This window comes from Calonectris borealis, chromosome Z (assembly GCF_964195595.1).
Source record: "Calonectris borealis chromosome Z, bCalBor7.hap1.2, whole genome shotgun sequence".
Taxonomy (NCBI): Eukaryota; Metazoa; Chordata; class Aves; order Procellariiformes; family Procellariidae; genus Calonectris; species Calonectris borealis.
In genome coordinates this window covers 11,447,392-11,473,609 of record NC_134352.1, presented here as the reverse complement: position 1 = coordinate 11,473,609, position 26,218 = coordinate 11,447,392, and the positions used below count along the sequence as shown (strand labels likewise).

General features: G+C 45.7%; 1 protein-coding gene across 1 annotated transcript in view; it reads left to right on the top strand.

The window, feature by feature from the left end:
* Positions 1-22,916, top strand: part of LPAR1 (lysophosphatidic acid receptor 1) — a 78,034-nt gene extending 55,118 nt beyond the window's left edge. Inside the window, exon 5 of the mRNA XM_075136304.1 lies at positions 17,548-22,916. Coding sequence (XP_074992405.1) covers positions 17,548-17,849 — 302 coding nt within the window. The 3' untranslated portion in view covers positions 17,850-22,916. The remainder of the gene's footprint in view (positions 1-17,547) is intronic.
* Positions 22,917-26,218: the final 3,302 nt, after the last annotated feature.

The window sequence follows — 26,218 nt, the reverse complement described above, 5'->3', positions numbered from 1 at the left end:
CAGGGAGCATTACGGCGGGTGGCCATGACTCTCCCTGGGGGACCACGATCAATTTCTTGGCCCTTTTCTCTGAGGAAGCCACAAGTGGGGGCTGCTCTGGCTCCTTCTCCTGATCCCACCAGGGCATCTTCCAGCAAGGATTTCCAGAGAGTCCCATCGCTTCCCTTGGCGTGGAGGCATGCCGGTGTTTTTGCTTTTACCGCTCCTCAAAACAAAAAAAAACCCAAAACAGTTAGATGTCCTGGAAGCCAGACAACACAAAGACAATGCCACAATGTCATTAAATAATTTCTAGCCCTGTGATAACAATATGCTTTTGAAAAGCCACGCAGTGCTAAATGAGCCAGAGAGAGACATCAGTACCATTCCTTAATTCGCACTCCTTTCCTTCTCCCTGCTTAGCGTGTTGCAGATTGCTTGAAGTATGAATGTTCCCAGAAAAATTACCTAAGAATTGTGGCAAGGAAGGGTTTTGTCAGCAAGTTTGTGCTGCTGGTTATTCTGCGCAGGGTGGAGACAGCTCATGCTCTTGTGATGCCAGCTTAATGGGACAACTTTCCATAGTGTCACGAAATTCAGAAAGCACAGCTAGAGAGAAGGATGGAGAGGTGGCAGGTCACGTATGGCCCTTTTCTGCTGTAAACAACTTTTGGGGTTGTCTCTTTTCATCTGTTTTACACATGTCTTGATAGAACATTTCTGCGGAAAAGATTAAGTTTTAAATTGCATCTGTAAACGTTTACATGCAACGCTCTTACAGGCATTGGTATACTTTCCTCTGCCTTTCCCTTTCCCTGTGCTCATTGTAATGTATCTCACTGCTTATCTCAAAGCCTCCTGACAGTGTGTACTGCATTTTGCGGATGAACTCATTTCCTTGCTTTTTGATGTGTTTGCTCTTGCCTGCACCCTGCACCATCTACTGTGAATGCCTGGATTTTCCACTCAAAATGCTGGCATTGCAGCAACATTCAAGCTCAGACCTGCTGCTAGCAGCAGTGTTTGACAGCCACAACTGAACCCTGGGAGATCTCTGCATTCAACCCTCTCCCATCAACCCTGAACTCCTGCCCAAAGTCACCCTGATGAATACGGTATTATTCTGTGATGCAGAATAAGAAGGAGGAGATGAGGAACATCCAGGCTGTGGATCAGTTACAGGCACCTTTTTTTTCTTCCTTTTTTTTGTTTTATGAATGTAATGGATAGCCAACTGCAGTAACATACAGAGCATCGATGCCAGTGGACAGTCACAGCGATGGGCAACAGTAGCAGGCTGTAATCTTAAGGGAACTTCCCTGGCCGATTAGGAGAAAAAAGATGAGCCCGCACTGTTCATGAGAGCGACGCTGTTCATGACTCGCTGGGGCAAAACTCTCCTGGTTTTGGGAGAGTAAGAGGGGAAGCGGGGTCCAGCGGTGCTCCTGCACCTCCCCGTTCCCACTCGTTCCCTTCCCCTGGCACACACAGCTTGGGTTTTGCAAAGCCCCATGGTTTGGGCACCGATGCGGGCTTCTCCAGCTGTGGGTCAGGCGGGAGGGGAGCAAACGCCACACGAAAGCTGCATCAATAAGGGAGGAGGGCTGAATGGCAACCGGGAACGACATTTTGCGCACTGGAGCACGGAGCTCGCCAACCCAAGCAGCTCAGGTGGGGTCCCAAGCACTCAGCCAGCTTCAGACGTAAGATCAGCTAAACACTGATGGAACTAGCAAGGAGTGAAGACTCTGTCCTGCCCAGACCACCTTACTTGCCCCGCACCCATAGCTGTGTTCAGCCCCGTTGCGTATGCCAACTCTGCATCCTTAAAAGCATCAGAGCTGGTGAAACTTCCGTGTGCCTTCGCTGATAAAGGTGGTTTAAGGCAGGAGTATAGTCAATGATAAGTACAGTGAGTGTTTTCAGAAACGTATGTGCTGGAAATACCGTGCTATCCCCAAACTTGCAGAAGGTCAGTCTGGAAGACCTGCCTGGTCGTTACCCTGTTCCCAGCCCTTTATTCTCAAGCGTGTAGATAGAGCATTAATGAACACAGTTACAATATCAGGGTTTGGATGGCAGGACAGCAGAGAGAGCACTGGTGCCAGTAAAAACGTACATGGAGTCACCAGGTGACTAAGGAAGCAGAATGCTGATTAATTTTGGAGAAGGAACAAGTGGACTCATCCCTTGTTGCTTGCCTCTCCAAGAAGGTATCAGAGACAGAAAATCTGTGCTCTTCTCCTCCCCTCATAGTTTGCAGAACAGTTAGTGAGAACCCAGCAGATCTGAAGCTTGTTGTGCTCGTTGGTTTGGCTCTTTATTATTTGACACAGCTGTGATCAATCCCCAGGCTACAAAGCCTGCCTATTAAAGACAAGCAGCTGGAGGTATGGGGTTTTTCTACGGCACTGAAATGGCCTCTTTGCCTTCATCCCTGGTTTTGCTAGCCTGGCTTTGTGATGGCCACTGCTCTGAGCTCTGCAGAAAAATGGTGAGAAGCCAGCAAGTATCACCAGGAGCTTTAAATGAAGTCCAGCAAAGGCTGATCAGAGTTTGCATCAGGGCTCCTCCTTTATGCACCTCCCCTACATACTGCTGCTGTGTCAGAGTTTACTTCAATGTTGCCTCAATATTCTTTTCATTGTTAAAACATTTTAAAAGAAAGTGAGGTCAGCTCTGATTGGCTTCCTTCAGTGTGTTGCTGAATAGTTAGGGGTTTTTACTCTTTTCTGAAGGAGAAAAAAAGCTGTGTATTTAATTTACAGCAGCAGAGGTACTTCTTGGAAGCAGTTACTTTGCTGAATAGAAAGATTTTGCAGATTTTCTTACAATGTACTAATTGCTTTTTTGCCTTTTTTTAACGCAAAAATTCCTCAGTGGAGGGCCTTTTGCCTCAAAGGTCTCAGTTTATCTCATGCAGCTTCCTGTTTGCTTTAGGTGCAAGTCCACAAATATCTGCTAAAAAAACAACAGCAGAAATCTTGCGAATTCATATATCGGTGTGTCTGTCCCAAAATAATCTGACTTCAACTACTGTGAGCAGTGCTGAATTAAAACATCTGAATGATCCTGCAGGGACTGTTTTGGGTGTGTGCTGGAGGATGAATACTCAGTGTAGGTGCTTTAATTAGCCAGCATCGCAATAAAACATATTTCTTGTGTCTGCAGGTTGCACGTCCTGGACATGTGCTGGTACCATTGAGCAATGCCGGTGGGCACAGCCTATCTCCTTGGTGCTGTAGGTTTTTTTAACATGGAGCAATTCAGAAGCTGGCAGCAGGAATTTGAGGAGGTGTCTTTTTTAATCATCACGGCCCTGTTTCGCCTCTTCTGCTAGTCCATCAATTTGCTGCCTCCTCAGCCCCACAGGTGAGCTGCAGACCTGTGCAGCTGCTGAAGGTAATCAGCTGGAAATTGCCTTTATGGTTTGGTATTGGCTTTGGTCCTTCAGTTGCTCTTTCATCAGGGAACAACAGCTGGTGTTATGCTAGTTAGGTTTTCTAGTTTGCAACCTGTATCTGTGATCGCAACCCTGTATTGTTTAAGGCAGAAGGATGCAATACAGTAGATGGCCTCGACATACTAAGACCTTCTTTTGAGGACTGATAACCTTGCAGAAACTTCTTGTGGTTTTCCACAGAGAGAGTATGGAGGAGCCTTTTGTTTTTCTTTTAGAGGCCCGCTTTCAGTGCAGCTGTACCATTTGCGACTGTTTTTACAACTGCTTCTGGAAGTCAGTGGCGTTAACAATTTCCTTGATGGCGGGCTCCGTGCTTATATACTGTCCCCTTTCTTTGAGCAGACAGCTCAACCCTGCATCTAGAACCTGTTCCCATGGAGCGATCAAAACAGTGTGCCGTGCAGATGTGGCCAGTGGGCATAGCGTGCGGGATCAGTCGGAGGGGATTAGACAGATCTAAGGGCCATTCAGAGCATGCAGAACAAATTAGGCTTGCTTTTTGGATGCCACTGCTTTGACATTCTCTGCATGCAGTCTCAGGCTTTCCCAGTGTGAAGCAAATGCTTTCACAGGTATCTTCTGCCTCTGGCAGCCATTGGTGTGGCCTGCAGTGTACGTAGCTGATCTGCCACATCTGATCGAACTGTTAGGGTGGTTTTTTTAAAAAGTAAAGTACTGCCCTACCATACATAATGGTGATGTGAATTATTACCAGATAGGCTTGGTCTGCAACTCAGAGAATTGTTTAAAATGTCTTTCGTATTTTGAAAACTTCTAGGCGGTTTCGTTTTCAACTGCCAAAGATTTTACATTGAATAGCATTTAAATCCCTTATCCCTTGAGGACTGAAGTCCCTGGCAAGCAGAGAGTGCTAAAAGGGAAGAATTTTCAAGTTCTTGCCCTGCAGAGGCAGCGCTCCCCGGCAGGTCCGTGGGGAGCTCTTGCGTGAGCACAGCCACGAGCCCTGCCCTCACAGCGGCTTGCCTGCGCTGTGAGAGGCGAGTTGGCTTCGACCTTAGTCTGAAGACAGGTGACAGTAGGAAATAATTACTGTCGTCTTTGGCAGTCTCATTAGAGAGGCCAAGAGTTCAGTGGGAACAGAGACAGCTCTTTCATGCCCAGCAGCAGAAGACCCAGGACAAAGCCGAGCTGCAGTCGAGGCATGCTACAGAGAAAGCAGCAATGTTAACGCCTCTTCCTTCCTTGCTTGGTAGATAGGGGCTGGATTTAAATGACCTTTGTCTGGCACTTCTCATGAACACCCCTGAAAGAGATGAAGGTAGCTGGGAATCAGGCCAGTTTTGGCATTGAAAGTATTTCAGTATTCTGCTGCAGTGCAATTGTTCTTTTATGAGTAGGTGGGAGTAAGTGAAATGAAAGAGAAGACTTAGTGCCTTTTTTTTTCCCTTGAATTATTATTGTTCCTTTTTATCATAGCCAAAATCTACAGTCTTTTACGGGGAGACTGGAGCAAACTGTGTGCCAGAGGTCAAAGGAGTCACATCCTCAAAAACATGCAGATTAAGCAACCTTCAAAATAGTATGATAGCGCTCTTTTTTGTGGTTTCACAGGCTATTTATATAGAAATCTTTAAGCCACAGTGACGCAGGATGTGGTGCTAACACAGTAGCTGAAAGGCAAGCGCTATTCTTGGACACTTTTAGGTGCCATACTTTGCTTAGCAGGGGTTAAATTTAGAACGGGAGAGCAGACTGCCAAAGGTAGAGGACTGTTCTCGAAAACCAGCTGAAACACCAGCATCAGTTCAGTATGCCGAATCAAACTCACATCTCCGATAAATGCACGAAATGTGGGGAAACGCGGTCGTAGTGAGAGAACGCATCACTCGTTTAACCCAGAAGCAGTTTTAATGGCTAACCCTTTAAGTGGGTGAGACTGGGATTCCTTCGTTTGTAGTGATGAGGGTGTCTAATGCATTCTGAACTTTTCTCTTGCTTTGTTTTTTGCCTGCTTGTCCTGACCTAATGCCATAAAACAGAACTGTGCAAAGCATGGCTCCCCCAATAGCTGCGTTCCCAGGGTTTTCCACAGCTGTGTACTGGTGAGAGAACAGGCTGGCTGAAGACGCACCTTTTTTTCCGCAGTATAATGCATGGTTTGGCAATGTGATTCTTGAAGCTATGAGTTGAAATAAAGGCTAAATTTTATCAATGCTGTCTTCTGTTTGCCTGAAGACTTTAAATCGATACAGATTCTGTAATGGTAAATACAAAGGAAATCACAGAGAAGCTGCCACTGGAATCCAGATATTTACCACCAGCAATGAAACATTTCCAAACTTGTTCACTGTATTTCCCATTTTGAGTATGGGAAGTACTGTCGTTACCGCAGTAAAATTACATGCTACAGGATGGTAGACACCCTTCTGACAGAGAAAAAAGTACCTACTGTATACTGTTGCAGTGCTTCTTTCTGCATGACAGTATTGTTAATGAATCCAGAGACTGGCTTCACAGAAGTTGATGAAATACTAATCTTTCATTCTCCCTGACACCTGAGACCTAAGTTACAGTATAATGGCATCTTGTCCAGACAGGGAAAATTAGATGTTCCAAGGGAATTCAGAGGCATCTGTGAGAACCAAGAAGTAGCTGCATCCCTTTAAACCATATCTCATCTTCAGCGTAGAAATATGGACCAAAAGCTGTATTTCCTGCCTCATCTAGACAGGTTTAAATGAGTACATACAGAATTAAGTGCTAAAACCCGGAATTTACCCTTCTGTCAGTATAAGCTGTCAGTATATACTTACTACAAGCACAATTTGGGTGGTTCTTCACTTAGTGCTTCTCTTCTGAAGTGCAATGCCGTGTCTGTCTGCTATCCCTCTGTTTTATTATTGCTATTTGTAGACGCCTCACTGGTAGTCTGATAGCCCAAGCGACGTCCGTATGGCCTTGACACTGCTTGGGTGGTGAGGTGTACAGGTGACTTACTATAGCACCGTTGTTCGTGTACAACCTGTCCAAGGCTGCTTCTGCTTTAAGGCAGTATTTTGATTTGATTAACATTCAGATGAGGATTTGGGGAGGAGGCTATCCTAACATATCCAAAAGACAGACTGATTTTCCAGGAAGATTTATTCTGGAGCGACATCCCCTTAACTAAGAGGGCTTTTCCCCTGTTGTCCACTTCACTCCGGAGCTCGTGCTCTTCGTTTTCCCAGAGGAGCACAGCTGTCACAGTGGCTTCTGCTTCTTAAAACTGTTTTGTGTAACTGGTCTTAATGCAATTCCTTTGAGGGGTGTCTACCACAGCTTAACCAGCTAGCTATAATCAGTTAAATTGCAGTATGGCTATATAAAAATAAAAGCACACACAGTTTTCTTGCAGTTGAGGTAGAGCTGGTATATAATACAGCCATTTTAAGTATCTCTACCTTTTTGTAACACTTTCTCATAGTCACAGTCGGTACTAGCATGGGAGAAACAAATTTTATTCCTATTAAGGAAGCAGATAGAGGCTAATATTTTTCTTCTAATATTATTAGTTTCATCTTATGTAAGAATCAAAGCAGTCCTTTACGTGTTAAATTGCATCCACCCATGCTTCATTTGGAAACTTGTGTTGCCACTGGAGCTTATCCAAACATAATACCAGTAACACTTAATGTCCTTAACAACAAAAGAAAATACAATTAAACAATCTCTTGTACCAAAGTTGTTTGAAATCTGCTAACAAACTGTATTATTTGAGTGTAGCATTGTGACCGTCCCTGGGAAAGTACCGGCGTACCGCAGGGGGTATATGGATTTCCAAAGGAAAAGTGGGCAAAACAGCGTTTTTTCAACATGGCCCGTGAATTATTTTTCTGTGATTGAAAACTGCAGGTACTAGAGAGGCGGTGAAACACCCAGGTCCCAAGCATGCTAAATATACTTTGCGGAGGCAGGCAGAACAGAGTCCGGTTTGTGAGCCCTGCCTGCAGGGTGCCAGCTCTCCCGCCCCTGCCTCAGATGACCTCTTTCGATGAGCCTTCACGTTTGCGTAGGCACGTTCGCGTTGCCACCAGACCTGGTCATCTCCTGCTGCCCCACATCTGGGACCTGAAAGCCTCACCCAGACCTCTAGGACAGGGTCCCCTTGCCATTCGGGGACGGATCTATCCCCCACCCGGCACCCCAAGTCATGACCATGAGCAATCAGTGCCTGTAAAGAGCATCCTGGCTGAGTTTGGGCTAGGGGATGCAAGTAGGATGCCAGGTATGGAATGAAAGGCAGCTTCTTGATTCTAATTTTCCCCAGACATCTGTTGCCTGCTTTTCTTTGTCCTGTGTCACCATGACCCAGGGACACCCATACCATGAGCCTCAGGAGCTTCTTCTCAGCTGGGCTTTTGTGCTCCTTTTTCAGCCAAGCTACCTCCGTGATTTGGGACTGTAGGAGCATTTGTGTCCATAATAGAGCATAAACGCTCGTCTAGAACGCCTGAAAGTTGAAAAAGGCACCAAAATTTCCTCTGCGTGTCAGGTTTTTGGCAACAGCGAAACTCCACGGGGACTACTGTTTGTCTTTACACAGAGATAAATACTTAGATTGCTTTGGCAACAGCCAGGCTTTTATTCAGAGATTAGCTTCACATATCTTTATGAATTTAGAAATCAGTTGGAATCCTGAACATTGGCGTTTAATGACTTCCTGTTTTTGTCTAAAATGCTTTTTATAGATAAAAGGCGTACTTTCTTCTTTTGTGGCGGGTGGTGGAGGGAGTACTGTCCCTCTCCTGCAGTCACTAGATCAGCGGCGAATCCCATTTTTCCTTAACAACCTTTTGATTTGAGGGATTCGAATGGATGTGGATAAATTGCCATGGGCTCGAGTGTTTGATTTTCTTTTTGGAAAGCAGATTGCATGTACCGTCTTTGCAAGGTGGTCTTTAAAACCACGACACGAGTGGTTTGAACGTTTGAAATGAGGAGGTATTCGAACCTTTGCTTTGCAGGTGTCAGTTGAAAAACAGTCCTGGTCTCCTCCATTGGCATTAGCGCTTTATTTCTCCTTCAGAGACATCAGCCAAGGATGATGAGGGCGGCTGGATCAGCTGGCCAGAGACCAGCGAACTCATTTTGCAGGACCGCAAGCAGCAGGTGGAGAATGACACCAAGCAAGTGTTAACCTGGGCCAGAATTTAACAAGCACCCACGAAATAAAGCACTCACTTCTGACAGCTTGCTTCTGCCTGTGTCTCATTTTCCCTGCAGTTTGTTTTGTTTTGTTTTGTTATCGGTCCTCCGCAGGCTTTTCTGTCTGTTGCTGTTTCAAACTTCAAAAGCTTCAGATACTACAGAGATACGCAAGGGCTCGGAGACCTACGTGGTATCTGAAACATCCGCAGCTGGTGCCGGGCTCTGTGGAAAGGCCATCCAGGGTCCAGGTGGGAAGACACCCAGCAGATGGGACCTCCAGAAGGAAAGCCAGGAGGCCACGTGTCAGCGTACCCTGCCTCCAGCACTTGGCAGCAAGCACTCGGGGGTGGCAAGCCGCAAAGTGCTGCAGACAGCGAGCTCGTGAGGACTCCCACGGCTGCCATTTGCGAGTCCTACTGAGAGAAACCTGCTCTTCGTTACCTCTGGTCTGGGCTTGCAAACTGAAGGAGGAAGAGAAGACCAAAGGGGTTGGCCACCCTGAGAAATGGGAAGGCATGATGGCTGTAGATGCAGCCCCACTGACCACAGGCGTTTTCTGTCTGAGCATCTCCATGCTCAGAGACGGCAGTCGTGCGGCTAGTGGTGCCAGTGGGGTTGTTGGCTAATGGTTATTGTCGGCACCCTGTGAAACACCACAGTGTGTCAGGTGTATCTTCAGTTGGCCCTACGTGCCGCAGGGATAGATGCAGAAGTGTGTCTGGTTTAAAAGGAGGGCTTTGACCGAAAGATTTCACCGAGGACTTTGTAAGAGTGAGTATTTAAATGATAAATTGTCAGGAGCAATGTGGTGATGTGAGCAGTGGAAGAGAAGAGGGAGAGCAGAGGCCAGCCTGTAGCAAAGGAGTCAGTATGCCAGCAGGAGTATCAGCTGTGGTCAAGACTGTATGTCTATTTAGGAAGAGCTTTTTACTTTATTTTATTTTTCCTGAAAAGAAAGGAGGTAATGAGGATTAAAGGGATGAACAGGTGAAATACTAAATATTAAGGCCCAGAATGACGTGATGCTAACATATGCTGGAATTTCACTCTTTGTGGACAACGCATGCTGCTCCTCCCAGCCCAGCTAGAGCACAGGCAGAGCCCCAAGGAAGCTTTCATGTTAAGTCATTAGTATGTTTTAAACGGGATAAATGCTTCAGGAGGGAAGCCGCCAAGTTCCTCAGAAAGGGGTTGATTTGTTGACAAAGACAGCTGAATTAAACACCGAATTAATTCTGTGCACAGGAGTTCAAAGGTGAAGACAGATGTTTGAAGGAGACACATACTGTATTTCTCCTGGGAAGGGGAAGTAAGTTTTGGAGCAAGACATGATTTCTGTGTTCCTACATGATCCAGTGTTATTTTGTGCAAAGTCTGACCAAACTTAACAGCTCAAAATCCCAGAACAGGATTCAGGAAGAGGTTGGAGTGTGCGTGTGCGTATAGCTGTGGAGCAGGTAGGAAATCAGGGAGTGGATGCAGTACTAGCAGAAACAGTTTATTTTAAAATCTCTTTGCAAACCATTGGTGCAGTAGACTGAAAAATCTGGCAAACCTGTCAACTTTTTGTGTGGAGTTCGGATACCTGGAAAAGCTGAGGTTAGGATTTTATCTATAATCTGCACGTTCAGAGCTGTTCAGCTCATGGGAGACTAGAATGGGGGTCCTCAGGGATGGGGCAAGTACAGTGTTGTGAAAGGCTGATAGCTCATACCACTGGGCTCCTCCCATATGCCCCTTAGTTGTGCATTTTCTCTTACTTGCTTGGGTCCTCTTGCTCCAAATCATCTTATGAGAAGTACGTGTAAGATACTGTTGCGTGAATATGAATGTAGATTTTGTTTAGCTTTGCTTTGTTTCTCATTTCCTATTTTACACTGCTGGAGACATCCCCTCTTCCTTTCACACACAGCCCCACCAGAGAAATGTTTGGCTTGAAACCCGAAGGGGCCATTGTGTCAAAGTCTCCCAGACACATGTCAGAGAAAGCAGCGTTTTGCACTCAATCAGAAACTGCAGGAGGAGTGTGCTACGAATCTCTCTCTCATTCAAAATTAATACGGCTTCCTTAAATAAAGACACCTTAAATAAATGAGGGGGTTTTGATAGTACCCTTTTCAACAAGACCATTCTTACTGGCATGCTGCATGCTGCTCTCCCCCGCCTGGGGTATTTTTCAGGGACTATCTTTCACTGTCATCCTCGCCGAGCCTTTTGGAGTCTAGAGTGGATGGAGAAGCAGGTCTTTCATATCTGAAGTTCTGCAGAATTTGCCAAATTTAGCATAGGATTATTTTACATTTGTTAATCTGGTCCATATGTGGTAGTCACATTTTATTTTTTCACATAAAAATTCCATGGGTGGAAGCAAACCTTACCCCAGTGCTGACTATTTCCAGCAGAAACTACAAATAACAGCCACAACTGTGTTTTCATCCACCAAGAACTATAAGCTATATTGTAGTCTTGTTGTGGCAAAACGGGGGGAAATTATGTCAGACTAGAATTAGAAGAATTGCTCCTACACTCTGTATGTTTACAGCATGACAAATGATCTTCATGGATCTTTTGCATATAAAATAATTCAGTATTCATTTTAGATTTCATTCTTTAATATTTGTATCTGGGGAAAACAATACATAGCTATAAATAAACGCTATTTCATACAGTACTTATCTCTATTCATGCTATGCACAAGATAATACGCAGTGCGATAAGGAGGGTTATTGACACAGCTTACAGATGGCTAGGGCATGAAGAAGTGCAGTTGTGTTGCAGCTGATGAGCTTGCTCCTCAGCTAGCATAGCAAGTGGCTTTCCTGCTGAGGGTGGGATTGTATCGGGATATGGAAAATGCCAGGCATTTCAGTAGCCCTTTTTAGCTATGGTTTTGTTAAATAAAACAAATTGTCTCCCCACAGCATTGCTTTCAGCCTGCAGAAAGTGCAGCAAGACCCTGCTCCCTGTTGGTAACTGTCCTTCCCTCTCTCGGTCACCGTTGTCCCAGTGGAAGAGGTGGTGTAGCCACCCGTCACAGGTGCCACTCTGAGAACAGGAGGGGATTTGGAGAGGACAGTGTGTGGACAAGGGGAGGTGGACAACAGCAGCAGAACGTGAATGTCCCTGCAGTTCAGCTGGAGTGGGTCTTTTCTGACTTTGATATGGTAGTGCCTTATCTCTTTCTGTAATCTTAACAAAACTGCAAACACAAGCGAGATCTTTTTTCCCCCTTCTCTCCTCTCACTCCCTAGAAGAGGCCCTTTCCATGTTTTTCCCCTCCATACAGACTTGTCCGTGTGAGGAATTTGCAGGGTGAGTGTGAGGCAATGCCAGAAAACAGTAAAGTCAGGTTCAACACCCAAGATGGGTGGAAGACGGCACGCGAAAGAGACACAGTATGGTTAAGCAGGAGAAAAGGGTTGTTTCAGAATAGGTGTGCATTGACAAGAGCCGCATCCCACGGGAGCCTCCGAGGGACGGCAGTGTGTGACTTGGCAGGAGCAGAAACGCTTCTTTTATTTTGACGTTGCGAGTTAGAGGAAAATAAACGTTCATGGAATAAATGCAGACTTATGCTGTCCAAGGCAAAAGGAAAAAAAAAAGAAAAAAGTGCTGCTTAGGAAGTGCTTCGCCTGCTAACCTGAGAAGTTTCACGAGTAGCCATCCAGTCTGGTCACTGGGAGGTGGCCGCGTGCGGGTCCTTGGTGCCCGGGCTGGGTGTCGCAGGCTGAATTGCATCCTTGACCCGCTGCCCACCCCCGGGGCGGCTGGGGGACACCGCGGCCCCGGGGAGCTGCCGGGAGGGGGACGGCAGGCAGGCAAGCCTCGGGGTGCTCTTCTGTGCCACCTCCTGCCAGGGCTGGCCCCAAGCGGCCCCAGGGGCCGGGTGCCAGCGTGCCTCCAGCATGTTGTCTCTGAACTTCTTACGTCCTCCCCAGAGCGAAGCCTAACACAAAAATATACTGCAGTTGATCGACGTCCTGCTAAAGCAAGACTCGCTTTCTGTCTGCAGCAGCAGCAATAAAACAATTTAATCTGCAGCCCTAGGATAAAACTGGACCAAATGCTTTTGCCGTGCACGTAGAGGGACAGTCGCTTGGAATTCACTTCTCTGAGCCTGGGTTTGGATCTGTGCAGTGTCTGCCTTTCGGCTCTTTGAAAAACAAAAGAAAGCTCCGCAAGACAAACTGAAACTGTTTTTCCCCCCTCTTTAGCCTCTTTTCCACTAACTGTGTCAGATCGTCCGGGTATGTCTGCTTCTCAGAAGGGGGCTCTTACTTGCTTTGGTTCTTACCAAGTTTTTGTAAATACAGGCATCAATTTAAGACAGTCTCCACTGGTAGGAAAGAAAGTCATCCCAAATGGTCGGTGCTTAGTGATAAACTAAACCAGCATGCATGCTTGACTGCAATAGCGCAGAGGTGATCTGTCATTCAAGTACAGCCTTAAATTAATATTTCTGTGTTTTAAGAGGCTGTTTCTACCATATCCTTTTTTCCTAATTTATCTTTCTGTACTGTCTGCAGTTTGTTGTGTTGATTTTGCAAACATTCCAGAGAGGACCAAGGACCTAGTAATGAGTGACTAGTTCGTCAGTGTTTATTCTTATGTAGCTTGTTTCTTTTCTGCTGCTGGTTTTTGGAGTTGTTTTCTCTTTTGTTTTTCTAGTCACTCATTTTTGTGTGATTTATCATGGTTGGTTTCATATGCCTACTGCCCACAACAGTTTTTACTCTCTTGCAATCAAATCTTGCTGTGAGGCCATGCCACGCTTACCCAGGAGTTTCCAAACATGCAACTACCATGGAAATGCAATCTGTGCTGGTGCAGCAGACGAGGGTTCAAGACAGATGTGATGTAGTCATACCGTGGTCACTGGAAAGCCCCCAGTGGACTTCTGGCGTAGCACAGCAAGACAGACTACGCACGAGGAGTTGGAGTTTCAGCCCTGGGTGAGAGGTGTCACGCAGCAAGAGAAAATGAGATTAGTGTCATGACTGCTTTGTTGTAACTCAGATTTCCTGCTGTAAAATGTGCTTCTCAGTCTATAGGGACCCTTCCCCTTTTGTCCCCTTAATCTTTTTAAAAGATGCAGTGCCATTTCTCCGTTTCCCCCAAGCTTTCCTGTCTCATGGCTAGCTATTCGCCCCTCAGCCTGATGGGCATTTCTTGCTCACCAGGCCCTCTCTTGCCAGACCCACAGGGCAGACCTTGGCCATGCAGCATAGGGATGTTCCTCCTGCTGCAGTTGAAGAGCTCGGTCAGCTTCGTGCAGTGCCAGCGCCTCTAAAGACTGCCAGGGTTGGAAGTGCCACCCCAAGGTGCTATCTGTCCAGGCAACAGTGCTCTTCAGCCACCCAAGGACATACCACGATTTTATTCGTGCATGTTGGACTCTCCTAGTGCTGTGGCATGACGATGATATATCCACGAAGATGAGCAGATTTGATTCACTGAATGCAATAGATCTGCTCTGTATGTCATTGTAACGTGGGTTTGACCGAGTTTGTAAAATGTTAAGATGCACCTGGAAATTACTCACACTGTACTTTGGGTTGCTCTCAGTTCTGTTCCTGAGCAGAAAAATACATCAAGATTTTGGTGTATGCTTAAGGCTTTTCAGTATATGGCAGAAGGAAGCTTTTGGATCTCACTATTTTATTAGATGTGATATTTTTAGATCTTCATTCTTGGTCAAATCAATGCACAACAGATTTCTGGAAAGGGGAGGAATTTAACCTCACTTTTAGCTTAGTATCTCTCTACTTTGACAAATGTTCCAAGTAAGAAGTAGAGAAAATAAATTTCAAGGTTTTTTTTTCCTTCCAGGGAAAGAATTCATGTTTAACAGATGATGTTTCCTACCTCTGAAGTAATAGGAGCCTGACATTTTTATGTTCCTTGCATTGTACCTAACTCAAACATGCCCTTACCATGAGTAATGCTTTCCAGTATTTTCCAGGGTACTGACAGTTAAATAACAAGTGAGAAAACCCAAGGCATTGTTTGTGTCACCATTTGCAAGCACTTAACTTAATAAGCCACAGGAGCCATTAGCATGGTGGGAAGTTTTGCTAGGAAAATCCCAGGGGCTAACGTAAAACAAAACCCACTAGACTGAATGGGGCTGGCTTCAGTGGCTTTTACTTCCCAATAACAAATGAGCCGTCTCTTCAGAAGCTCGAAGCTAGCCCTGTTTGCACAAAGGTGCAGTCCTGGATGCTGTGTGCTCCTCTGTTGCCACCGCTGCCGCGTGGAGGAGACAGGTTGGAAAGTCATCCTGGTCTGCGGCTGGGGGCCAGGGCAGCGGAAAGCCCACGTTACCCAAGCGGGTCTGGAGCTGGGCAGCGTGGGTTTCTTCTCCTCTCGACAGCCTGGCTGCCAGCGCGTCATTGACCCAGCTCCATGCCTGGCGTGAGCAGCAGGGTGGCAACTTGCAGAATAATGACTTCCATTCGCTTCCAGAGCTGCATGGGAAGGCAACCCTTTGTTTTTATGTTTTTTTGAGTGTAGCATGAGCTGCACAGAGCAATTAGTTTCTTGCTGAACCGCAGTCCACTTTTTCTTGAGTGCAACCACGTCAAACCTCAGCACGTATGTTGTTGGATCTCTCTGAGATGCTGAGCCTAGAGAGGCTCAGAAACTCCACCGGAGACCAGTGGTCAGTGCAGTGGGCTGCATGAGGAATTTTGTCAGAGACTTTGGAACTTTCTCAGGGACAAATGCCTACCTGCCTCACCGTGCTGCTTCTTGTTGTTGCTGCTTTTAACATACCCAAAAATGACAGCAACAGAATGTTCTGTTTGACATATTTAGTTTCTCAACAAATTTGAAAAAAAACAACCAAAAAAAAAATTGTTGGAAAATTGGAAGCTTTCAATTGCAACTTTGAACAACGCTATGAGAGCTTTCCTGTCAGCTCCATTGTTCCCACATTGGACTTTTCTGCTACAGGCCTGGTGAGGATGCTGTCATCATCTTTTGTCCTTGACTGTAGATCCCATGACTTGCAGTGTTCCCGTCTCTGATGTTGTTCTCCCGAGGCAGCCTGTAATGAAGAAAATACATGCTTAAGCTGGAACAAAGTCCACCGCTGTCTCACTAGCTAGGAGGTTGAACACAACACGCACAGTTTCAGCAGCGAGTGGTTGAATTTGAAAGATTGTCTTGGTTTCTGCAGAAACCAGCTCAGCAGAGCTGCTCCGTGCGGAGGGCAGCCTCTGTATCGACTCAGACAATCCTGCAAATAAAGAGATGCAGTTTTCTACTCTTCTGGGAACAGGTACAAGGAGGGGACAAAAGACCGTAGTCCTTTGCTTGGGTTTCAAGTACTCTTTTCTAGGACTGCTGGAATCCGAAAGAACTGCAGACAAAAGCTATGAAGTGGATTCATGTGTTTGATGCCACCTCGGCGTGGGAGAGTTTCATCCCTATTCTGTAAAATTGCTGCCAGCCCCTAACGAAGTCATTTGGCCAAAGACATCGGCGCTTTGTACTGGCAGCTGGCAGTTCGCCTCCCAGCTTCTTTCCCTTTGCGAGCTTTGTTGGTCAGCAAAGTGATAGGCATTGAGTGGCACTGTGGCACCATCAGTTGCAAGCAAGCTCAGTTTAGGGATGCTATTTTGTATGTAGCCAGCCTGTGTGTGGTTGCCTGGTTGGCAACCAGTGTCTGTAGCCCGGCACACCCTGTGTGTTTGCAGAGCCCTTTGGAAAACGTTCTTCTGTTTGATCTAGGTGGGTTTGGTATCCAAACGGAAAGGTGTCTGCACAGCTTATAGCCGCCACTGCGCAAGCTGGAAATAGCTGGCACCTTCTTGGCAGGCATGGCAAAAGGCCGTGTGCTGCGGAGACTGCCTGTAGTCAGCTGCTAGACCTGCAGAGAGCATCACTGCAGGGAAAAACGGAGGCAGTATGTTAACAAATAAATACTGCAGTGACAGGAGAACCTGTCTGAAAACAGTGCTCATCGGATAGTGCTGGGAAGCCCTTATTGCTGCTGCTTGCGCTAAGCCTGCCTGCCGATGATAAGACCTTGGTTTCCACCTCAGCCAAGCATGTCAGCCTGGAAAATCTCAGGAGCACCGTCTTCGTTCTGACATGATTGGTGTGTGAGGGCTTCCCCAGCGGTGCTTATATTTAAAACCTCTTTAACCTTGCAAGGAGTTAGCGTCTTCATTTAACTCGGTACTCCCAATAAAGTGCAAGGCGTTTGTTCATTTCTGCATTGAACTCCGAATTTTGTTCTGGGCTTTATCCCCCTCAGAGCTTTGCAAAGCAGAGAAAGGAGGGGGAAGCATTTTAATCAGGATAAGGCTCTTTGGCATTTACACTATTGAAGCCTGAGGAGCCTCTGAATTTCTGTTGAATAGAGCCCTAAGAAAAGAAGTAGATCTGTTGAAGGACGACATTTCAGTGCAAGAAGGATGTGTGTTTAGGACTTTCCATTACATAATGGGGCTGAAATGGATTAACAAGACCCAGGCTTTCTTTTTCTTGAGAATTGCTGCCTGCACCACTCTTTTTCTATTATTGATGCTTCAGTCACAGCACTCACAGAAAGGTTTTCTTTGTTGTTACTAGTTTGAGAAGTAAATTGCAGCATTGTTTCTCCTGATCAAGAGATTGATTAGTCAGAGGTCTCTAGCTGAAGGGAAAAAATGTTCCTCATTATCAACTTTAAATGCAAATGTATTTGCCAAGCAGAGAACGTTTCAGATGGTGAGTGTGGGGGGGAATGCCTTCCTCTTTTGATGTGCTGCCCAAAACCATTTACAGATCTTTGAAAGGCAGCCCTCTCATCAGGTCAGTGAAGAAATAGTGTGGGAAGGATGCTCTTGAAAGAGAAAATTAACCGTTGCCACTTCCAGTTGGATGGTTCTCATAGTGTCTTGACGAGGAACGGTGCATTAGTACATTTGTGGGTTTTGTTGTGTTTTGTCTGCTCTTTCTCTTCCTAGGTGCTTTCATAATCTGCTGGACCCCAGGATTAGTCTTGCTGCTTCTGGATGTTTGCTGTCCCCAGTGCAACGTCCTGGCCTATGAAAAATTTTTCCTGCTCCTGGCAGAATTCAACTCCGCCATGAACCCCATCATCTACTCCTACCGGGACAAGGAGATGAGCGCGACCTTCAAGCAGATCCTCTGCTGCCAGCGCAGTGAGAATGCCAACGGCCCCACCGAAGGCTCGGACCGGTCGGCGTCCTCACTCAACCACACCATCTTGGCTGGTGTCCACAGCAACGACCACTCAGTGGTGTAAAACCGCAGCCAGCCGCGTGGCCGACGAAGAGCAGCGGGCTACACCGCGGAGCGGGGTGGGTGCACGGCCCCGGGGGAAGGTAACCCACTCACAAGGTTTTCTCAAACACTAATGGACTACAAGTGCTTCTTTTCCAGGGAACCCGACGCACCAGTGTGGTCCACCCCGTCCGCAGGACTGGCCAGGCTGCAAGGCCTTTGATTTCTACTTTCAAAAAGTAGAAGGCAGATGCCATGTGGCAGAGGTCATTGGTAGCCCACGGAAAGCCTCGCTGAGACTTCGTCGGACTTCGCTGCATCTTGGTGCCAGTCTGAATCAACTCTGATTAATTAAGCTTATACCTGCTTCACTGCATTTACATGTAGCCACTTAGTCTTTTTAAAAAGGGAGTAAAGGGGATAAAAGTATGCCTATCATTTAATAGACATGTAATATTTATCACCATCAGCATGCTTGTGATGAACATTTTCTGTGCAGGGAGTAAAACTGTGCTCTAGTCTTCGTATCCTTAGCCACACTGCCATAACTACAGTAAAAACAAAAGTAATTTTTTCTAATACAGGCAACAGGAGGATAATGGAAACAGACTCTTCTTACCTTCATTACCGGTGTTAGAGAGCATGCATGTTCTGTGTGTATGCAGATTGTTTTAATTATGGGGGGGGAAAAAAAAAGCTCGTTGTAAAGTCTGCAGGAAAGTAGAAAAGCATAGACTGTATTCCAATGTTTGTTTAGATTATGAAATAAACAGTACTTTAGTCACAAGGTATTTAACGTTCTTCTTTGAAGTGCGGTATGAAATGTGTAACATGTGAGGGGTCCCAAGTTTTTCATGGACAAGTTCTTAAAGTAGGACACATCCCCAAGGCTCTTAAAGGGCTACAGTCAGGTTAGTAGATTTTTTAAAAAATGTATTTATGGCATTGGAATGCTTTTCTTGTTCATGGCAGAAAGCAAAGGGATTTTTAACGTGAAAAAAGGTATACGTTTTTATGGAACCTTTCTTGCAATTGAAAACAAAACAACCTCTGCATTTTTGCACTGAGAAATATTTGTAGGGTATCTTTTAAATGATGTACCCTTCATTTCAAAAGCAGTGGGCTACGAAAAGCCAAGGTACAATTTCATTTTGTACAGTCAAGACAACATATGTATTAGTCTATTGCAAATGACTGGACCGTGCTACATATAATAGCCACACATGCACATTGTTATGAATAGCGAAGCTAACAGATGGATTTTTTCATATATGGCTGTTTCAAAGAGAAAAGCCACTCATGTGAATCTTGGTTACCGAGAATTAGTGACCTTAATCAAAACTCCTTGACAGGGGTAAATGTGAGAAAAGATGGGATCTTGCTGATAAAAAACTTGGGACCTTTCTCTGGGAAACTGTGTGTTCTCCTAACAATGTAAAATATATCAACAGTAAATTCCTGGGGCCATTTTCCTCATTGTAATTTGCCTCTATAACAAAAAAACAAACACCACCCCACCACCACCCCCTCAAAAATCAGCAGAATATCCATCAATGTAACATACTGGAATGTAACATAAGGGGTAATATTCTCCCATTTGGGCAGGGAGGAAATGGAGGGAAGAGGGTCAGCCCAGCAAAAAGCAGAGTTTTTAGCATCTCTTGCTTGGAAGAGATGCTTGGATTTTATACTTCCAAGCATAAAATTGCTTGGAAAAGGCAGTTCCTTGCTGAAGAGGGAAGAGCAGCAAGTGAGTAAAATGTGTTTCCACTGAATAAAGTGAGAGTTTTGCCACTGCTTTCAGTAAAACTGAAATTCACCTGTACTGTCAAGCCGAATTTGTGAGGACACTGTGGAAGATGGAGTGGGCAGAGGGGATAAACACAGCATTATCTGCCAGTTTACCAAGGTATTGAATGTCGCCCATGCTTTGAACAAAACAGCCCTTTTTTCTGACTCTGAGAGCAAGTGAATGTAAAGGTCGATTTGGTTTTTATCCACATAACTGTACTGAGAAAGAGAAGAACAGGCTGTATGAACTTTTTCATTTAAAAGCATCTGCTTGCTAAGCCACTCATAAATTTTTCTTAGTGCCTGCGTGATTTTTGAGCTCGTGCAGGTAAGCAGAAGAAAGGAGAGGGTAAGAGTGCCTCCAAAAACAGGGGACATCTGACTGAAAAGCAATTTCCTTTTCTCAAGAGTGCTCCGAGTTGCTTTCCTCCCTGGATCCAGGGAGAGCACTTTTTTCGTGTCCCCAGCTTCCCCACGAAAGAAGGACATCATAGACACTTTATTTTTTGGGGGGGTTGCCCTTTCCAAGTGTCCTTTTTACTGCTGTTTGCATGCTCTTTATTGTATTTCTCCTGGATAAGGTGGGAGGATGACGTTAAGAAATAGCAGCAAATCATTCACCCCAGTTTACCATGCTGAAAATGTGGTGGTTTTGGAGAAGCTGCAGGTAAATGGTTTTAAACCGGGGGTGTGATCGTATGTGACACGCGGGTGAGTCCAGAGGCCCCTTGTGAAGACGGATGCCCAAGGGGGCTTTTCTTTTCTCCTTGAAATTGCGACAGGTGGCAGTTGCTGCCCAGGTACATCGACCAGCCCTTCTCCAAGGAGGCACTCGACAATTCAAGCTGGACCTTTTGAACTCTTAACAGCAGTTACACTTCAGTCGTGGGGTAGATTAATCCGGGAGCACTTCTGGCAGCAGGTGGCTTTTTCTTCTAAAAGGTGAAGTGCAATGCTTTAGATCAAACACAACAGGATGCAAACGTTGCTTGTACGATTCCACTAGAGGAACTCACTGAGCATGTGGTTGCTGTTTAAAAATTTAATTAGTGCTTTGTTTTGTTGACATGATCTCCCTATATCCTTGAGAAATCTGATCTGTGGATTGAGTGTTTCTTTGCAAGCTAATGAAATTAAAGCTGCTGTGAGCAAAGAGAATAAAAACAAGAGCTTGGAATAGAAGGATCCATTTGCTCTCTTCTTTAGAGTGGTTCCCATGCCACTTGGTTTCGTCTCAGACTTTTTTTAACTTTTGCTTCTCTGTTCAGATTTTCCAGCTTCATTGTGCAGTTGTAGAACTCAGTTCTGCTATGTGAAAACATGGTGCAAAGTACTTAGGGAAAAAAAATTGCTCCACTTATATTTACTTATCTCAATCCTTCAAAAGGTTTTAGAAGACTTCTTAAAATACCAACGATCCTCCCACAGTCATTAAAATTCTTCTGTTGCTGGCTGCCTCTGGACCAAGTAAATCCTCTTGAAGTTCAAATGTAATGGTGTTTGTTTCAGCAATTGTAGTGGTGGGGCATTGTGTATTAAAAGGAATATGGTTGATGAAATCATTTGCAGGTCAAAGAAAATGGGGTTTTCCTATTCGTTTTCTCAGTGGCAGCACAAGTGTGAAAACTAATTGAAAAGATTGCCTTTGAATGAAGGATTATTAAGTAAAATTTTAACTCCCTGTTGCTATCGCATTTAGAGAGGCTTTTTTGCTCCATGTTTCTGAGATCTCTTGGTAGCTTCAGGCTGGCTGCTAACCGGCATGCTCAAAGCTGGGCAGATAGCTGGCACAAGGGGAAAGGGCAGACGAATTAAAAAGCTTTTCCAGTGATTTGTAAAACCAAGCACACCTGTCTGTCCATAGTGCACCAGTAATGGGATTTTTAAAATAGATGCCCCAAGGTCCACCATTGGTTTCTCAACTCTGTCTTTCCCAACTAGTCACAGCTGTGGCACTGCTTAAACGAGCTGGCAGCGAAGGCTTGGCGCAGGTCACTTGGTGAAAAAGAAGGGGCAGGCATGCTGTGTTCATGGTGCAAACTAAGCCTGGGTAACTTGGGTGTCAGAGAGGAAAGGACATGTTTTTATGTCCAGTATCTTAGTTCTGCTTCCCCTCCGAAGTAACTTTTCAATATCAGCACAAATTTCTCCCAGTATGGCATTGCACTGAGATGAAACTTTTCAGGTCACTCCGAGGAGTATATATTTTGGCCTGTACCTCTGTGGTGGTCAGAGGGGGCTGGGTCCCAGGAGCAATCTGTCACGGGAAACTCGAGTGGGCTCTGCTTCTGAAGCAGGTTTTGTAGCTTCTTCTGACCTCTGCGTTGCCCCAGAAGTATGCTATAGATACCAGGCTTAACTACTGTAAAGCCAGCTGGGGTTCCTCTCTGCGACGCTGCCACCACCAGTTCTGTCTGCTGCAACGCAGAGCTGGCAAAGGCATTTCTCTCATCGTCCCCACCCCATGCCGAGGCATCACCCCATCCCCATTGTACCTGTCATTTCTTCGGGTCCCTTCTGACCGTGAGACGGGATGGAGCTGGCTCTTTTCCACCTGCTGCAGAAGTAACATAACCCAAATACAGGCTTTTCCTTTCTGGTCCTCTGAAAGGCTTTCCTGTTGAGCAATTTGCAATTGCAAGTCTACCTATCATGTCTTTTCTGATCAGTTCTTGCCGATAGCAATCAATCTGTGCTATACGCTGGTGTCTGTCTGGAGGGGCTTTGCAACTGCAATCTCATTTGTTCAGCTGAATTGCCCAGGCTTTACCATTTGATTGGAAAGGCTACTTCTAATAGACAGGTAGCTTAAAGAGTATTAACTCTCACACCTGTCCAGCCATGCCTCCTCAAGAAAAAGCGCTCTTTTCTTTCCTCCCGTTTTCTTCTCTTAGAGAATTTTCCAAGAAGTTATTCACCCAGCTCCAGTTTTCTAAGTGTATCAAGGAGAAAAAAAAGGTTGATATAAAAAAAAAAAACCCACCAAACAAGGATATTGAACTATGCTGCTGTCTTCTGTGGTATATGGAAATCTAACCCGCTGATAAGCTGCCAGCATTTTAACAAGAGCCTCCATGAAATGTTCCCGTTTGCCTGTGATAAACTTCTGATAACCAGAAGTGTATGTGGGAGACTCAGGAATCTGTTCATTTGTTTTCCTGTTTAAACAAAACCATGTTTATAACTCAAAAGTATGGAAAGAGCCAATGAGGTTTGGCAAACAATTTTGCTATTAAGTGCACTTACTGTAAATGTTTAGAGGTTGTATCTAGTACAATAAAGTATTTAGCATGTGTAATATGGAGTGTGCAAGAAATACCCTTCGTCGGGAGAGTTGGTATTTTGGATGTGGAGGGGAATTATTCAAAAAGCATGTCTCTGCGGAGGCACGGGCTGGTCTGTTCCAGCAGACAGCATAGGGCTGAAACACAGGGGCAATGAAGGGGCGGGTTATTTCAAGTAAATCACTTCATAGTCAGTTCTGTTCCTGATTTCTGCCTGTCCACCTTCCTTCCTTTCCAGTCCACATTTGCACCTTTTAACCTCAGGCCTCCTCTTGTTACTACATAGAAAAATTTTCCTTCACAGAGAAAACAAACCCTCTGCTTCTTTTTCCTCTCCCTCTTCTTTCCTTTCTCCCTCTCCCTTCTCCCTTTTCCCTTCTTGCTTTCCCTTCCCCTTCCTTTCCTTTTCTGCTGTGCATGGACATGTTTGTCCCAGGATGTGTCCCCAGTTTTGATTTAACCATAGAAGATCATATATTGACTAAACCAAAGATGGTTGGTTTTATATATAGAAATGAATGTGTCCACACACAGATTTGCAAAGCCATAGGAAGGAGGAAGAACTGAAAAAAAGGTATTATTTCAATGCTGTTTGAGCGTAGCTGGTTTAAGATTCTATTTTTATGCTAATTCCTATTTCACATTTTGAAGAAAAGAGTTCTTGGGTAAAGGCTTGATTAATCCCCTGCCTTTTGTTAGAGAAGCTAATCAAATATACTGAGAGAAACCAAGTGTCTCCTTCAGCAAAGTTGGCGTTCCGAAGGTAAAATTGCAGTACTAATCACTCGGGGCAGTATTAAGTACAAAAATATAAAAAGGGAAGAGTTTGATTTTTTCCTCTCCCCAAACCCTGGTGATTCATGACTAATGCCCTGGTGCTGGGCTTTCCATGACATGGCATGTGTAATGTAAAGCAGCCCCACAGAGCTTGATTGCTGGACATAACGAGCAGAAAGCCAAAATACACAATTGCTAAATAAATCACGCCTTGTGAAAATGCACGGCAATGCCTCTGGGATTTTTGTTAAAGCCCTGGATCACCATTTGCTGGCAAAGTCAGACTGTTTATATGGCGATCTGTTAACATTAAATACACAACACGTGCAGCGACGCAGGACGCAGCCTCAGCGCGCAGTAGGCAGCATGCAGAGCAGGAGCTCGGAGAGCCAACACGTTTGGGATGACGATGCCCAGAGCCCGCAGTGCATTCCCCGGTGTCACGTGGGCCAAGCCCCTCATCCTGCTTTGTGCCTTTTGAGATCTGCCCCTTCAGGCCAGGTGTGGCTGGGAGGACAGGACTGCTGCAGATGAGCTGGTCCCAGCAGGAGCAGATGTGAATCAGCTTTCTCCACTTTTGTCTAAAGCCTTCCTCTTCTTAACTGCTTAGCCTATATGTGGTTATGGACCTGCTGCTCCCTCCTCTAGTCATTGCACGCTCAACCTTTTGCTGGACTTTCTTGTTGCTGCTCCAAAGAGCCCTTCCAGTTCCTCTTTCGTGTTGCTTTTCTCTGCGACTCCTCCAGGTAGCCTAAACCGTCTCTGAATCAAGCTGCAAGGTGAATGCCAGGTGCTTTCCACCACAGATACGGTTTCCTTGTGATTCCCTGAGGGATGAGGTGGGAGATAAATACAGTATATAGAGAACAGAGAAGTGAAGAATGACGGGAAGGGAGGGACAACACAGGAAAGAACCCCCTACCTTCTGTGCAGGATTTGGTTTATGATCCTTTCAAGACTTTCTGGCGAGTTCAGGAAAGGATTCTGGGTTGTGGGTTTTTTTCTCTTGGAAAGAATAATGCCCTTTCCATGGCATTACTTTTTTTTTTTTTTTGTCTGATGGAAGACTTTGTTGTTTTAGGTGTATTTCATTTATTAAGAGCTCAAAAGGCCAACTGAAACAAGGAGAAGCCTTCCCATTTCCCACCCACAGTCAACACAAAATTAAACTGTTTTTATATAAATGGTGTTTTACCACTAAAAGATTGAAGGATGCTTCAAGGACTGACATAGGTTATTTTTTTTTCACTTCTCTGTTTGTCCAAGGTTCATGATATCTGGAGATTTTAATGCTTGTTCTGCCACAGATTTTGAAGTTTGTACATTCTTCTTGTCCTCAAGTGTCTCTTCGCAATCCTGCTTTTGCAAAATATGTAAACACTCCTTAGTTCAAGGGAGTTACTCAAAAATGTGCTTGGTTTGAGCTAGTCCAGCTGCTTTCCAGGGGCCTTCCGAACCCCTCTCCTGTTTGCTCACAGTGAGGTCTGATTTTGAGCCACAACTAGATGCTAGCAAGTGACAATTATTTTGTTTAGAAATTCTTGTGTCAGGGGAGATGCCAATATCATATATGTGTCCTTACAGCTAATGCAATATGCTGCAGGCAAGCTGGCTGCCCCTATGGCATTTGTTAAAGAAAACAGGCTTTCCTGAGCTGGACTGGGTTAAGAGTTTGAAAAAGATGACTGACCTTTCTTCTATTTTTGAAACATCATTCCTACACCTTTGCATAGACATGCTTAGGGGTGAGCTGTTGTTTAGTCTTCAGATCATCTGTCCTTCCTCCTGCTGTCCAAAGATATGCACTCTGCTGTCCGTGGCCCTGCTCCCCCCAGCAGTGTCAGTGGAAACCCTGGTAGGACGAGGAGTGCTCAACCTGGGACAGACACAGGGGCAGAAGGGGGAGAGGGTCTGTCAAAGAGCTCAGGAACGGCCCAGCTCCGGCCAGCACAGGCTTGCACTGACCCACTGGTGTCAGCAATGCCCTGTAGGCTCCTGGACCCCAAGCTTGGCAGTGCTGACCACTCATTTTAGAGGTGGCCAACACACTGGGGAGGAGGAGGAAGAAGAAGAGGAGGAGGAAGGTTCCCAGCCCATGCCTGAGGAAGTAAAGGGTGAAATCGTCTGCAGATTCAGACAATTTCTGCAGAATTCTGGTTCTTGGCATTACTTGTACTCGTGGCTCTTTTCCTCTTCCCACGTCACTTATTTTACCTTGGATGTCCAGGTGGGGACATCCCTCTGGGGGCATAAAGTACCCGGCACATGGGGCCCCAGCAGCAGACGAGACTTTTCAGGGTGCTGGCCAAAGGGTCGTGCGCTCACAAGCAGGGACGGTGACGGCGCCAGTCTGGGAAACAGCGACCTGGCGTGCCCGTGCCCTCTTCCCTCCTCGGCCAGGAGAGAGAGAGACAACTTTCACGTTTTGGGGGAGGAAAGGTCGTTCTGAGACCCCAGGCACAGGAGCTTGGTGGGGCCGGTGCGGTGGCTATTTGGCCGGGGAAGGGGTGGCCGAGCTGGGGTGCCTGGGCACCAAGCT